General features: G+C 54.8%; 1 protein-coding gene across 2 annotated transcripts; it reads right to left on the bottom strand.

Annotated features, from left to right (window-relative positions):
- Nucleotides 1-3472: 3472 nt before the first annotated feature.
- On the bottom strand, nucleotides 3473-14128 carry GGA1 (golgi associated, gamma adaptin ear containing, ARF binding protein 1). 2 transcript variants are annotated; one of them, XM_042050559.1, is made up of 17 exons: nucleotides 13804-14128; nucleotides 13330-13414; nucleotides 12949-13024; nucleotides 12236-12334; nucleotides 10895-11018; nucleotides 10308-10408; nucleotides 9150-9230; nucleotides 8615-8752; nucleotides 8404-8485; nucleotides 8101-8208; nucleotides 7666-7821; nucleotides 6850-6914; nucleotides 6530-6711; nucleotides 6134-6417; nucleotides 5754-5923; nucleotides 5406-5516; nucleotides 3473-5232 (listed from the first exon to the last, which is right to left on the bottom strand). In XM_042050559.1, exons 1-17 carry the CDS (start codon nucleotides 13832-13834, stop codon nucleotides 5122-5124), a joined length of 2004 nt encoding a protein of 667 aa, XP_041906493.1. In that variant the 5' UTR covers nucleotides 13835-14128; the 3' UTR covers nucleotides 3473-5121. The 2 variants fall into 2 exon arrangements, with proteins under 2 accessions (XP_041906493.1, XP_041906494.1); XM_042050560.1 differs by lacking the exons at nucleotides 12949-13024; nucleotides 13804-14128.

Below are 14128 nucleotides of genomic sequence, written 5' to 3'. Positions count from 1 at the left end.
TTATTCTGACTTGGTGCCTCCCACTGGTTTGTTTTCAAACTAGTACACCTTGTGGTCAAGCTGAGGTCCAAGACCAACCCTCCAGAAATACCTACACAAACCCAGCTTTCTGTGGTTCTGCTCAAAACCAAATTCAAAACTCACCAGCCACCATGACCCCAAAACCTCCTTGATGCCTCCCATAGGGGAAGCCTTGCTTCACAGCCTGCTATCCTTGCTATGCCCCAGGAACCTCACTTGATTTCCATCTGTTGCTGCTTTTTCCCCAGTTCACGTTTCTCTCTTTTCACTGCCTGCCAAAGCCAATGTGGGATGAAGATGTGGAGCTGCAGGAAACGTGGGTGGTTTGGTTGAAGGCAAGCAAGAGCTCATGAGATCATGGTCCACAGAGGAGAGGCTCTGCAGCAGGTGAAGAGCTTGCTCTTGGACTCCACAAGCTGCTTGAGACTTGCCTGCCTGGCATTAAGCAAAAGGGAGGTGTATCTATCATGGAGATGAGAAATCTTGAGGGAAGTGGGATGGGAAAGGGCATCATGCTCCCCTCCAGGAAATGCAAGAAGAGCAAGAGGCCACCAGCATGTAGGAGTTGCTTCCCTGTGGTTGATTTGCTGGGCTGGCTGAAGGACCTCAGTAGTTCAGGGGACAGCTCTGTCCCACTTAGCCACCAAGTGCTGGGAACCTGCAGAGGTAGCAGTAAGAAAGGGAGTGAGGGGGCTGGGCAGGGAGGGCCCAGCCCTGTAATTTCAGTTCTGGGTTTTGCAAGGGGAGAGCTTTAGAAAGCCAAAGAGGAAAATATGGAAATGGCAGAGGTAGGATAGGGACAGGGTTTTGTGTGAAGCTGTAAGTCCTCCGTGAGTCCATCTGAGGACCCCATGTCCTCTCCTCAAAGGGCATTCCAGGCTGCTCATGCTGCTGGACTGGCTAGAGCTGTGCAGGGCACTTTGTTCCTGTGGGGCACCCCAGACTCAGCAGGGAGGGCAGGTCCCAGCCTGATCACCCTCCTGGTCATTGCACAGCAAGGAGGATGTGGCTGGCAGGTCCCTCCCCATTGCCCTACTGCCCCACATCCTGGGGAAGCCAAGCTTGGGAAAGCCCTGTTTCCATGTGAGTGCAGCACCTGTGGGCCCTGGGAGAGGTAGCTGGGCTTGAGGATCATTTACTGCTGAACAGCACCAATGCAGCCTTCCCAAAGCCCCTCAGCTTATGCTGGAGATGCTCTAAACCCTAAGGTTTTCCCCCCCCTTTTCCCTTTTCCCAGGCCACCAGCACTGGCAGGTCAGTTGAGCCCCAGCGCAAGCCCTCCAGGACCCGCATCCCGCTCCCTCCGGCACAGGTAGTGGAGAAGTTCTTACCGAATGGTGATGCTGGGATGGGACAGCTGCTGCCGCATTCGATTAAACTGTCTTTTCATCATCTTGAGAGTCAGGAGGAGACCACAAGAGCTGCTCTGCTTGGCTGTACCCGCTCAGCACCCCTCGACAATGCTTGGCATTGGATGCCTGCAGCCCTTCGTCCCCTCTTCTCCCCGGAGCCACTTTGCTCCTTGCTTTTTCCGAAGGACCTGTCCCTCCTTACTGCTCTTCCTCCTTCCCTCCTTACTCCTCTTCCTCCTTCCCTCGTTCCCTCTTTTTCACTTTCCCCAGCTGGTCCACTCCCTAGTCCCTCCCTGGGGATGCCCTACCTGCTTTCTTTTCCCCTCCCTTGAACTCCCTTCTCTTGCTCCCTCTCCTTTTCTGAGCTCCCTTCCTCTTCCGTCTGCCCCTCTGCTGCAGATCAGGTAAGAACAGCTCAGGGCTCCTACTCCGTTCTGTGTTCTTGTCACCACTCCACAAGTAAAAATAACTTCAGCCCAGCCTTAAAGGGGAAATCTTATTACAGCATACACAGAACAAGGCAGGACAAGCACATGCCGCTGCCGAGCCCGAGTGAAGGGCCCACGCTCTTTCTTGCTCTGTCTCAGCTGGGGTGGTTCCCCTTCGTTCCTTTGCCCACCGCCAGCTGTGCCGCGGGGCAGCCCGTGCTGGTGCCAGCTGGCTGTGCAGTTCATACAGGGCACCTCGTGTACACCCTGCCCTACCTGGTCACCCAGCTCTGCCAACACTCCTCAGGCACCTCTCCATGCTCACGGGCACAGCTCCATCCTCCTCCCCTGCGACACAGCCCCTTGTTGTGACAAAGGCAGCAAAGCCACCCTGCAAACCGCCCTGCACCCCTCACGCTGCTTTCCCTCCCCGGAACCGCCACAGAGCTGCGGCCAACGGCTGCTGCCTCGGGCACGGGGGAGCTCCCTCCCCCCGCTCCCCTCCGCGAGCAGAGTTCCTCCGAGCACGGGGACCGCAAACTCCCGGTTCTCAGCCTCGGGTGTTGCCTGCTCTCTGCAGAGCTGCACCAGAGCTCATCTCTCTCTCTCTCTTTTTTTTTTTTTTTTTGTTGAGAAACGTCCACTTCACACCACCACGACCTTTGGCCCTGACTCTATGAGATGACAATCTCACCTTATTTTTGGCTACCTGCAGCTAGGACTTTCCACCTGCACTAAGAGAGCAGAGGTTGCTGTTGGCTGGGTTACATGGCTGGCAAAGGAAGCAGCAAACCAAGCCCAAATGAGAGGCAGTCAGCTTGTGGGCACAAGAGACAAGCAGCAAAGGCAAATGAGGTGGAAGGGCCACTCCTTCTGTGCCCTGAAGCCTGAGGAGCAAAAATTTGGGGACTGCTGGACTGTGCTCCTTGGCAAGGGTCAAGTCTTCAGTTACTGTATAGTAAAGTGGTGCTGGCAGCTGTTTTCAAGTGGTTGTGGGGTGACAGCACCACTCCCTCCCTGCCCAAAACACCAGGCTGTTCTAAACCTGTGGCAGAGCACATCTGATCCCCCAGCATCAAGCCCTGGGTGTGCTCCTAACACGCAGTCACTTCAAGCACCTGTTGCAAAGATGCAGCAAAACCCTCCCAGATCTTCACTGGCTGCATCAAGTAGTGGCTAGGCCATTCCTTGTATGCCATATCAGTTGCTCCCAGCGACGGGCTGCTGCTCACCAGAGGAGATCCTCCTTTGTACCCCTGAAACAAAGCTCCCTCACGGATCTGCTTCCAAGGGCTGCTGCCAGCAGTGGTGATGCTGCAGTCATGTGGGAGCATGGGAGTGAGCTCAAGCCCTGCTTCCCATGGGCTCTCAGGCAGACTCCTGCCCACTGCCCCTCCATGGGGCAGAAGGGAAGTGGGCAGCACCCAGTTCACAGCCTGGAACTGACTGCTCTCAAAAAAGGAATTGAGAACTGCGGGGGGAATTCCACCATCCCTGCTCCCTGCTCATGGGAGCAGGGAAATCATTGTGGCAAGGCCCTGAGTGACTGAGGGATGAACTACAGGACTGCAGGGGCAGGATCTGAGCTGGGCAGGGCGCAGAGAAGCTCCTCAGCGGTCAGGGAAAGTGGGGAAAAATGCATTACTTGGGTAAAAAGGCAGAGGAGCAGCATCAGGAAAGAACTCTTTATTTCCCATAAATACAGCAGATTCTTCGCGCCGGGCGTCTCATTTTAAATGTTTGTTTTTCTTCCATTTACAGAATTTTGCACTGAAAATATATACAAGTCTATTCAAGAACCAAACAAGATCTGCAAAGAAAAAACCCATACAAAACCCTGAAGAGACCAGAAAGGGAAGTAAGACACAGCAGAATCCCAGCATAAAGACCTTGCTTCCCCCTCTCCTTTACTGCTTGCTGTGCCCAGCTCTGAGACACCTCACCTTCGCTGCCCCAAGCCAGAAGTGCAAGGCACCCTGCTCACCTCCACCTCACACATGCCGCCTCCTACCTCTGGCAAGCCAATGCAGAGCACAGCTTACCTCTGCTTTTTATGATCAGGCCCTCTCCAAACCAGCTTAGGGATGGGAAGCAGCTCCCATGGTCCTGAGTCCCATGGGGTTCGGGATTGCTTGGGATGTGCCACCCTCAGTCTCCTCTGCGCCTGCAGATCCCAGCTCTTGTGTCACAGTGATCAGGCGGCTGGGGCGAGCCCCCTCCCCACCACAGGGAGCCAGGCCTGCCCTCAGCTGCAGCAAAGGTGCACAAGGCACAGCTGAACCCCACCCTAAGCCCCAGTGCAGAGCTTTGTGGTGATGGGCTGGGCTCCCATCTCCCCCCGACTCCCAGCCCATCACCCACCCCTCTGCGAGAGGACACTGAAGAGCTGAGACAACCCCCCGCCCCACCAAGCTCTCCAGCCCAGCGGGGGAAAGGAAGTCTAAGTGCTACTTCCTCTCCCCATCTGGCACGAGGCTGCCGGGAGACTCAACCCCACAGCGTGCCCCTCTCTGGCCACCGTTCCCAAAGCTCATTATGATAGATAAAGCCTGTGGGAATGGTGTAGGCTTCCCTGCTGCAGGGGTTCAGAATGCCAGCTGAAGGGGCTGGGAAGGCACAGAGCAAGCCCTTCCCAGCCCCTGAGGCCCCACCCTGGGGCCCACCTCCCACCAACAGCTCTGTAAGCAGCTAGGACAGAGATATGTGAGGATCACTCCCCCTGACCCCCCCCAAAGCAAGGGCAGCTGTCTGCTCTCTGGTGCTGGAGAGATACCTAGGCTCTGCCCAGCCTTGTTCCACATCAGCTCCAGTGTGATCCTACCAGATGGAATCACTGGGGCCCAGCTCCAAGGAGGGGGCAAGGGGGACAAGAGAGAGCACCATAGAGCACGAAGTAGCTGAAGGGCTGAGAAGTGCAGAGGGGACAGACAAGGGAAAGGATCTTCCTTTGCTAGGCCTTGCCCTGGACTGAGGTTGCTAAAGCTCCCTGTCCTTGTTCCCCTATGCACCTAAAGCGGAAAAGCAGGGTTAGAAGAGAAGCTGGACAGACTGGGGAGGGAGTGTCATCTTCAGAAGAGCAGGGAAGGCAACTGTTCACACATATGAAGCTTTCCACTCCACTTCTAGTCTTGTGGGATGAACATCCCCTGGCATCTCTGCTCTCCTCCTTGAGGCACGCTCCCTCTGGCCCTTGCCCGGCCATCTGGAGAATAGAGTGTGAGCACCAGCCCCCACCCGCCCTCCCATTTCCTCAGGCTGCTCCAGCCCCACAGGGTTGGCTTCCTAAGGAATCTGCAGTGTAGTGCCTACAACATGTGGCCCTAGAGGTTTCCCCAGGATTCTGGTGGGGGAAACTGGTCCACATCCCCAATTTCATTGTAGGTTTGCTCTCCCATTGTGAAGGTCAGTTTGTACCGTAGCCTCACTTTCTCCTGGAGATGGGAGAAAAAGGATACGCAGTCAGAAGCAGGGTAAGAAAGGCATGAGGCACAAACCATTCATGTCTCAGATGGCTGCTGAGCAGAGGGAAGAGGGACAGGGTAGTGAGGCTTTGCCTGAGCACCAAGACCAGCCTCTGCTCATGCCCCAGGGATGATGCTTTTACCTTCTGTGGGTTAGCGAGCAGCAGGACTTGAGTGATGGCACTGGGGTGGACGATGGGATTGAATGCTGGCAGCTCTGTGCCTGAGGGAGGCTGTAGCTTCACCTTCATTATCTAGGGAGAGAGTGAGAGAAGAGAGTGACCACATTCCTGAGGGTGACTTGGCAGCCAGAAGCCTTGCTCCTGTATTTGGGAAGCTTCCACTGTCTAGTCAAAGAAAAAAACATTGTGAAGGCAATTAGAACTTGCTCCCATGCCCACAGCACTCTCTCCACCCACCCTGCCTTTCCTGCAGAAGTAGAATCATGCTTTGTCACAGTCTGGGGACCTCAGCCCCATCAGCTGTCTTACCTTGGGGACGGCAGACTGAAAGACAATATTGCGGATGGGCTGCGGGGCCGTGCTAAGCATAGAAATCACCACCACAAGCACATCAGGCCTCTCGGGCAGGGCATCCTTAGCAAAGTGGAAGAGGACACGGAAGCCGTGCTGATCATACACTGTCACAGGGAGGATGCTGCCTGGGGGAAAGACGGGGACAGGCAGCAGTCAGCCAGGAGCGAATTGGCCTTACAGCACCTTTCCCCATCACCCTAACTCCATACAAGTGACACCATTCTTCTTCAGCCTCCACAAAATCCAACAAACAAGAAGCTTCTTCACATCATTCCCTTCCATGTGTGCAGGGTTTAATCCCTCCACTCCTGCCCCCCTCTTTTTCCCCGACTCACTGGGTTTGATTGACTCCAGAGGCACAGTGATGTTGGCCAGCGAGATCTCCTGGGGCAGCACAGTGGCAGGAGGCCGTGGTGGGACTGCAGTACTTCCTGCTGGTGTGGTGGCAGCTTTTGGAAGTGTAGCAGGGGCAGGCAGCTCTGAGGTCAGGGGCAGCGTGGGGTTAGGGGAAACACTCTGGAGCACAGGCAGAGCACTGGGATTGTGGGCTGTGGTGCCAGAGCTACTCCTGTTCTGCAGATCCCTCAGGGTGAGCCGAGGGGGTGGCTGCTGCTTCTCCCTGCGGGGGGAGAGAGAGAGCAAAGAGTGGAAAAGGGCACTGAAGTGCTATCCAGCACCCCAGAAATGGAAACAATGGGGAGAGATGCGAGACTGCACTACCAAGTGCTTACCATCGCACTTGTTGAGATTCTGGAGGCAAAGACTGCTGCAGCAGTGTCTTGCCCAGGAGGTCCAGGTCATCCAGGCCACTGCTGCTAGGAGACGGTTTGGGAGAGGATGCACCAGCATCTGCTTTGACTGGTGGTGGTGCTGCTGCGATAGGGGTGATACTGAGCTCATTGCTGTCTGATGACTGTGGAAAGAGTGCACAGGAGAGCCCCCAAGCAGGGTTGCGTATCAGCACCAACCATCAGATGTAGCATGTTTCTCTAACTACTTTTGTTGCTTTTGCCACCCTCCCCATCCTCTGCCCTAGCTCTCAGCACATTACCTGGAAGCTGTTCCAGCCACTGCTGTCACCAGCCTGGACAGGATGTGGTGCTGGGTCATTCAGGCCTGCCAGGAGTAAAAACAAACATGAAGCAGTAAGAGCATTAAATGCGGCCTGAATAAGACACAGAAGCAGCAGGGCAGAACCGCCAATGTGGTCTCCATCTCTGGCCCCCATCCTTGCATGGGGGAGAGGCAGGAGGGTGATAGTGGTTTTATTCTTTCCGGATATCCTCATTTATAGTTTAGTTCTCACTGCAGTTAGCAGAAAAATGAATACTACTGACCTGACCAATCTGACTGACCACGTTGTCTACTTGATGCTGTGGTACTCAAAAGCACTTGTCTTAGGAAACAGACACTTTGTTGTGCAAAGAAGGACTCTAGAGCCTTTCTAGGATTGGCACCTCCCATGACTTCATGTGAGCAGTTCTGGAAGTCCCATGCATCTGTTGTCAGCTCGTGACTTCAACAGCAAGCAGTAAATATGGGGGTGACCCACCCTTGTGATCCCATCTGGGGATGTCCATTGCATCACTCTTGATTTACCTGCCAGGTCAGTTTTCCCAGAGCAAATCAGTGGGCACGTGCCTACAGGCTCTCTCTGACTAGCCAGAAAAACACCATGGGGCTGAAGTTCAGAACCACAGCAGGGTCTTTCCCTCCTTCTCCCTCACACTAAATGAAGGACAACTCTTTGTCTTTATTATTCAATTCTACCAGAGCTCTCTCTTATTCATGTTCCTGCCAAAGAAGAACCATCTATGCAGACTATGCAGAGTCAAAGAATAAGGAGCTTTTGCTCTGGATTTCTCACCTAAAGACATGAGTTCATCATCTAGCAAGGAGACAGAGACAGCTTGGTCAGGCACAGGGACTGCTGAGCCACCTGAAAGGGTGGGCAAGGCTGGGTAGGAAGGGCATGTTGCTGGAAGCTCCAGGCCAGACAGATCTAGAAGCGCTGAGGTGCTGCCTGCAAAAAAAAAGCTGAGAGTCAGAAACATTATCCAGGGTTACACAGTGTGCTGAGGCTGGTTCTCAACCTCCCTCACACTCCCCTGCTCTCCCTTCCAGTTCCCTTTCTTCATGCACCAGGCACATCCACAAGCCATTTCCTTATCTCACCAGCCCCACTCTAAGCTCCCGCAGATTTCCCCTTTCCACTTCTCTCAGTCTTCTCTTACACTGCAGGAAACCAGCAATAGGGTCCCTCTGCTTGACCCTCTTGTCCCTGTTCCTCAAGTCTGCTCACCTCGAAGGGGACCAGCCACCGTCTCCCCATTGATCTCTTCTCCCCGTACAAGCTGCTTGTAGAGATTGATCACCTGGGTCAGATTGTCATTGGCTTGCAGAATCTCCGCTGAAAGTAAGAGTGAAAATAGTGAAGAGAGTAACTTTTATACCCCAACTCTGTCTATCTCTTCAAAGCAAGGCCCAAGTTGCTGCAAACAAAAGCACTGCAGAGAGCGTTTTCACCATTCTGCAGACTGCACCAGGGTATATTGACACCTCCAGGGCAGTCTCAGCAGGAATGAGAAAGGCCAGATATGTTTACCTAGAGCTTCATCATTGTCTTCTGTGTCACTGGCGAGCCGGAAAAGCATGGGCCTCATGCGCTCACAGCGCTGATACAGCTCCTGGGGGAGAGGAGAAAGAGTGATGAGGTGAGCATCAGCTGGGTGTGCAAAACAGGCAGGAGGATGAGGGGATAAAGGTCACCCATTTCTGCTAAATCCAGGGAGGATTCTGGGACTGCCTTTCCTCACCTTCATTAGGTCCTCATTGCTTTCTGTTGTCTCCCCCTTGCTGTAGTTTGTCACCATCTCTGTCAGCAGCTTCACGTTGTTGTTCACCTCCTCAATGGCATTCACCCTCTTGGAGATCTTCTCCATGCGCTTCTGGTCCTGGAGGGGAAGCACATGGGGAAGGATGTCCTAACTTGGAGAGGAGGAAGGCTGGGCCAGCCAACCACCCTGGACTAAAGCACACTGCCCTCAAAATAGCTCCCACTCCAGCGGAAAACTCCAGGCCATTTCTGGGCAGGAACATGCCCAACAGGGATGGAATTACTGTAGATCTAGTGCTGCAGCAGGGCTTGGGCCACAAAATGCACCCAGGGCCATTCCTCCTAGTAGCCAGGGGATGGCAGAACTTGCACAAGGACTCTTTCACAGCTGCTGCAGCCAAAGTTTGGGCAGAAGCTCCATATGTCTGCACGAGGTTGCAGAGCCAGTCCTCCTTTGGTGCTAACCATTGCCACCCAGACCATGACCCCCCAGCTCCCCTTTTCCCCAGCCACACCTCCTGAACCATCTCCTTGATGAGCTTGTTGGCAGCCCGGAGATCCTCAGGATGGGAACTTTTCAGGAGGCGAGCCAGCGTCTGCAAAAGAGAAGGTACTTTTGAGCCCAAGCTGAAGGATGGCAGCTGGAGTCACTCTTGCAACACTAGAGCCAAGAGTTCCTCCCATCCCAAAGCTGTATCTGGCAGAGGCAGTGAACAATTCCAACCGTTTAGAAAGCTGAGCCACAGGAGCTTGTGGGCTATCACACACCAGGGAGAGAAGTACAACCGGCTGTCCTATTCCTGTTGTGGTTCTGGTTATGCAAGCTAGGTCTTTCCGTGAAGATCCCTGCATTCAAAACCTGCTCCTGCCTGCCCATTACCCACCATGGAGAGTCTGGAGTGCAGCAGCACTGAGACAGGAAGAAAGCCTGGTTTATGCAAGAACTGCTGTGGCATTGTAATGGACTCCTGGAACATCTTCACATGCCTCTTTCTGGGTACAGTTGGTGAAGAGGGAGAGCTCCCACTTTCTCTCCCTCTCCATAGTCAGTGAACAGTCCCACTGCCCACCTACAAATCCTCATTTGCAGACTCTGACCCATGGAGGCAAACTATACCCCTTGCAGCAAACTGGCATCACACTCCTGCTGCAGAACTAGACCCAGAGGAGCCCAATACTTGCTGAAATGTATCAGCACTGATAACACAGAGGTTTGCCTGAGTGGTGACATAGTTCTGATGGAAAGACAACACAGGATGGGTCCAGGTGGCTATAAATGGTTGGGCAATAAGCAGATTGCAGTGCTGGGGGTGGGGAAGAGATAACAACAGCAGCATCTGGGGCTGGGATTTAAACCTCATGGCCAGATAACTCAGAAGTCTAGAGAGCTCACAGCAGCAAACCTCCCAGAACCTGCTTGGGCCAATGTCAGTGCCTCACCCTTTGGACCATCCTACAGCTAAGTGCTCCAAAGGTCAAACAGACCCACATGCCCCACACTTGTGGATGTTTCCTTTGTCATGATTTTGGAACAGGCCCTCATCATTCCTGTGATGCATTTAATGAAGGAGAGCAAGGGACCTTGACTTTCTGAATCTCCACATCAGGGAGACATAAGATACTGGAGCAGGAAGATGATGCCTACTGTCCCTCTCCTTGCACAAAGCCCTTACCTTGGATTTTTCTTCATCATCAAAGATGATGTTCTTGGGTCGAGGAGGAGGCGGTGGAAAAGGAGCATCATCGGGAAGTTTTGGGTCACACTTCACAATCCCTGCAGTAGAAACCAAAGGAGAGATCAGGAGGACTCACCCACTTGGGGATGGCACTGCCACCCATGTCTTTTTTCCCTAATGGCCCACCAAATCCAGCTGGGACTGAGGGTATGTGGGTTATCCTGTTGCCCAAGATCCTGGACTGTGTTTCCATTCCCCATAAATATCCCCTCTTAGAAAATTCCAGCATGTACTGCCAAAGCATTCACAGCCCTTCAGCCCCAGACCTTTCCAGTGCCCCATCTCCCATGAGAGCAAGCAGATGTGCTCTCCAACCCAGCAACTCATCACCAGCAACTCCCTCTACTCAGCCAGGAGCCCCAAGGCACCTGCTCCTTCTCCTGACCCTGGTGCTGAGTCAGACTGATGGATGTCCTGGGTCTGGGCAGAGGGAAGGGAGAGCTTGTTTCAGATTCTGCCCAGACAAAAAATGCGAGAGGGCAAACCATCTGTCCACTTTCCCCTGCCAGACCACTGCCTCTCACCTTGCTTCTTCAGCATCTGGTAGGCTTCTGAGATCTTCACCTCATGAGGCAGCCCTAATGTCCAGCTGTACATCAGCTCCAGGATCTTTGACTTCACTTTTTCTGATGTCCGGCTGCCAAGATACTAGAGGAAAAGACAAGAGGTGCCTTGAAGCTGATCTGAGCTGTTTCAAGTCCAGCCTATTCCTCTCCTCACCCTCCCAGAAGAAGTGAGACCGTTCCCAATGGCACAAGGAGGAAAGAGGAAGCAAGCAGGAAAGCTCACGAGGGCCTTGCAACACATCCTATGCTGTGCCTGGTTTCCACCACAGGAAAAACAAGAGCTGTGAGAAATGCTGCAGCAGCAGCTGCTCAGTGACACACAGGGACAGGTGGGATGGCTCAGGCAGGTCTCCTGTCACCTTGTGAAGGCAAGGGTCCTGCAAAAAGAAGCTGCTCAGCAAGGCAGCCCTTTAGGAATGGGGGGACAGCAGGGCTGAGAGAGGGATGTGGGTAATGGTCTCTGAGGCAGGGCACTGAGCAAGGTGAGCCCCAGATGACCAGCACCCAGCAGGTGCCATGCAATCATCTTTCAGCCTTCTCACGCGGGTCTGCTGGTGGTAGAAACAGTGCATGTGCCACCAGAGGTAAGTGGCTTAAGGCAGAGGACATACTCTAGGGTGCCAAGCAGGAGCACTTTAGAATGCTGGTGTCACTGTCCCTGGCCATTCATCATCACAGATCACAAGCTGTGACTGGCAGACAAAGCTTTTCCTTAGTCATATTTAGCCTGTGTTCCCTTAACTCTACACGTGCTGGTGTTCACTGCCTTGACTGAGCAGGGGAGCCCACACACCTTGTTCTGCAGCAGGAACAGCAGCATCAGCAAAGGAGCAGGTAATGACTCGGTCCTTCAGATGGACTCACCAGAACACCAGTGACCAAGCCTGGGCTTGCCCTCCAAGAGTGTCTCAATCAGGTTGGGACACCCCAGAGAGACATGGTCATGTCAAAGCTGGGGGAGGTTCCTGAGCACATGCAGCACAGACAGAGCCCAACAGGGATGCAGGGAAGGTGACTCCAGGCACACACGTGAGCTCTGCAGTCTCACAAGTGCTGGCTGCACCATGTCCAGCTGGCCCTCAACTTCCTACAACAAGAATCAGCCTGGAACAGCGGGGTGAAAACTCACCTTCCCACCAGAAAACTCACTGGGAAACAAGGACTAGATCTCCTACTAACACTGTCCTGTTTCCCCCCATCCCAGTGGGTGTCTGACCTGTCTGCTCAGCCACCACTTTTTCCCAAAGCCCTCCTGCCACCAGGCACCAGTCCCTTCCAGCACGATGCTGTGAGACCCACCTTAGGGGACACCACCTTGATGAGCTCATTGAGGAAGCGGAACTTGCCCACCTCATCGTGGAAGCGTTTGCCACAGCTCTTCATGCAGGACTCCAGCACCTGGGGAGAGGGGTCAGGTGAGTCCCAGCATGGGGTCAGCAGCAGAATCAGGAGCCAGCTCCCTCCTGCTCCCCCCTCACCGGGTACAGAGCCTGTGGCTATTGTCACAGCAGCGCAGAGGGACGTCCCCTTTTCCCTCCCAGGTGGTCAAGCACCCGCCCACAGGGAAGCAAGAGTCTCGTCTTTGGGGCCAGTTTTTGCAGAGGTGGCTCAACAGCCCATACAAAGCGATACCCTTAGAGAGGTCACAAACAGCAGGGTCTCAAAGTGTGGATCCACAACACGATTAAGAAACATGGAATCCTTTAGGCTGGAAAATACCATCAAGATCATAGAGTCCAACCATTAACCCAGCACTGCCAAGGCCACCACAACAAAAGCCAAAAAGCTTCCTATCAACTTCAACAGGCTACGATCCTTCTAGGAACAAAACCTTTCCAAGTAACCTCTCCTGACTTGTGGAACCACCTTCAGTCCCTCTCCCACCCAAGGGCCCAGGTGCTCCAGGGCTCTCTCAGAGGGAGTTCGAAGTTTCCCATGCTTCTCCAGTCAAGCTGGAGCATCTCCACGCCCTGCCCCTCCATCTAGTTCTACCAGCCTGCAGATGCCCTTACCGTGAGGGCCTGGATAGCTTCCCATTCCTGTGGAGACTGGATCTTGTGGGCAAGAAGTCGGGTGGCAAGTGGAGGACTGGAAGGAGCGAGGGGAAAAGAAAAGCTTGCCGGTTATTGACAAAAAGCCTGGCACCTGTATTTCTGTCTGGGAATCCAGAGCTGAAAAGCATGTTGCAAGCTGAAGATGCTGATAAGGCACCAAGACACCTCAAAACCCTGAGGGAACCTTCCATTAGTGGACCATGACCCCCCACCTACCCCCACCTTGAGGGCCTTCATGCCTATTCAGCTCCTGGGACAATTCCATTGGATCTTACTAGGTGGGAAATCATAACCAGGCCTGTGACCTGGAGAAGCCTGGGGAAAGGACAAAGCACTTACCCCTCTAGCTCCTTATTGAGCTGTTCACAGAACGCATTGATACCATCCCAATCCAGGTCCTTGTTCAGGGGGTTTGTGGCTTTGTCTGCGGGCAAGAGGAGGGGACGGTGAGAAAAAAAAAAAAAACCAGCAGACTCCCACCCTGTGGAGGGACAAGGGTGATCCCACTCCCTCCCTGCCAACTGCAGCGGGTGCAGTAGATGGGGACGGCGTGGGAGGAGAAACATACTCGTGTCCACTCGCCCCTTCCCACAGCAGCCCTGTGCACAAACTCTCGCCCTCTCCTCCCTGCTGGCCCACCGTACCCCTGCCTCTGGCTCGGCCCTGGGGTCTCGCCCGCAGACCCCAGGTGCGCCAGCAGCCACGGCCCCCGCGTGCGACCCCCAGCCCCTCTCCCTCACGCCCCTGCGCCCCCCCACGCCCGCGCCCTCCCCGCCCCATCGGGAAGGGAGCGGTGGTCGCAGCCGCACTCACTGATGCGCGCCTCCAGCGTCTCGGGCTCCATGTCGGAGGCCCGCGGCTCCTCACCGGGGCAGCGCCGCTCCGCCGCCGCCCTCCCGCCGGGCCCGGCGCGGCCGCGCCATGGAGAGTCCCGATCCCTGTGGACACAGAGACCCGGAAGTCGGCCGTGCAGAGCGCCGCTCCGCCGCCAGCGCGCCCCCTGCTGGAGCACAGCCCCGCTCCACCATGGGCTCACCGCGCAGGGGCAAGGAAAGGCGTGGGATGCGGAAGGAAGCGGAAGGCCCTCCCGGAGAAGGACACGGAGGGCAAGCGAGAGAGGGGCGGGGCAGAGCGCCGG

This window comes from Corvus kubaryi, unplaced genomic scaffold, assembly GCF_017639235.1.
Source record: "Corvus kubaryi isolate FWS band 111438036 unplaced genomic scaffold, C.kubaryi_AGA036_p1.0 74, whole genome shotgun sequence".
NCBI classification, from domain to species: domain Eukaryota; kingdom Metazoa; phylum Chordata; class Aves; order Passeriformes; family Corvidae; genus Corvus; species Corvus kubaryi.
Note: the sequence above shows the minus strand (reverse complement) of the source record. Positions and strands in the feature narration are given on the sequence as shown.

What these genes read in the sequence shown, in the direction of transcription:
- GGA1 (XM_042050559.1), bottom strand. Translation starts at nt 13,834, where the DNA reads ATGGAGCCCGAGACGCTGGAGGCGCGCATCA. An exon ending in ATGATGAAGAAAAATCCAAG is followed by an intron (nt 9,231 to 10,307) that starts GTAAGGGCTTTG and finishes TCTCTTTTGCAG; the next exon opens with ACGCTGGCTCGCCTCCTGAA. An exon ending in AGACAATGATGAAGCTCTAG is followed by an intron (nt 8,209 to 8,403) that starts GTAAACATATCT and finishes TCTTACTTTCAG; the next exon opens with CGGAGATTCTGCAAGCCAAT.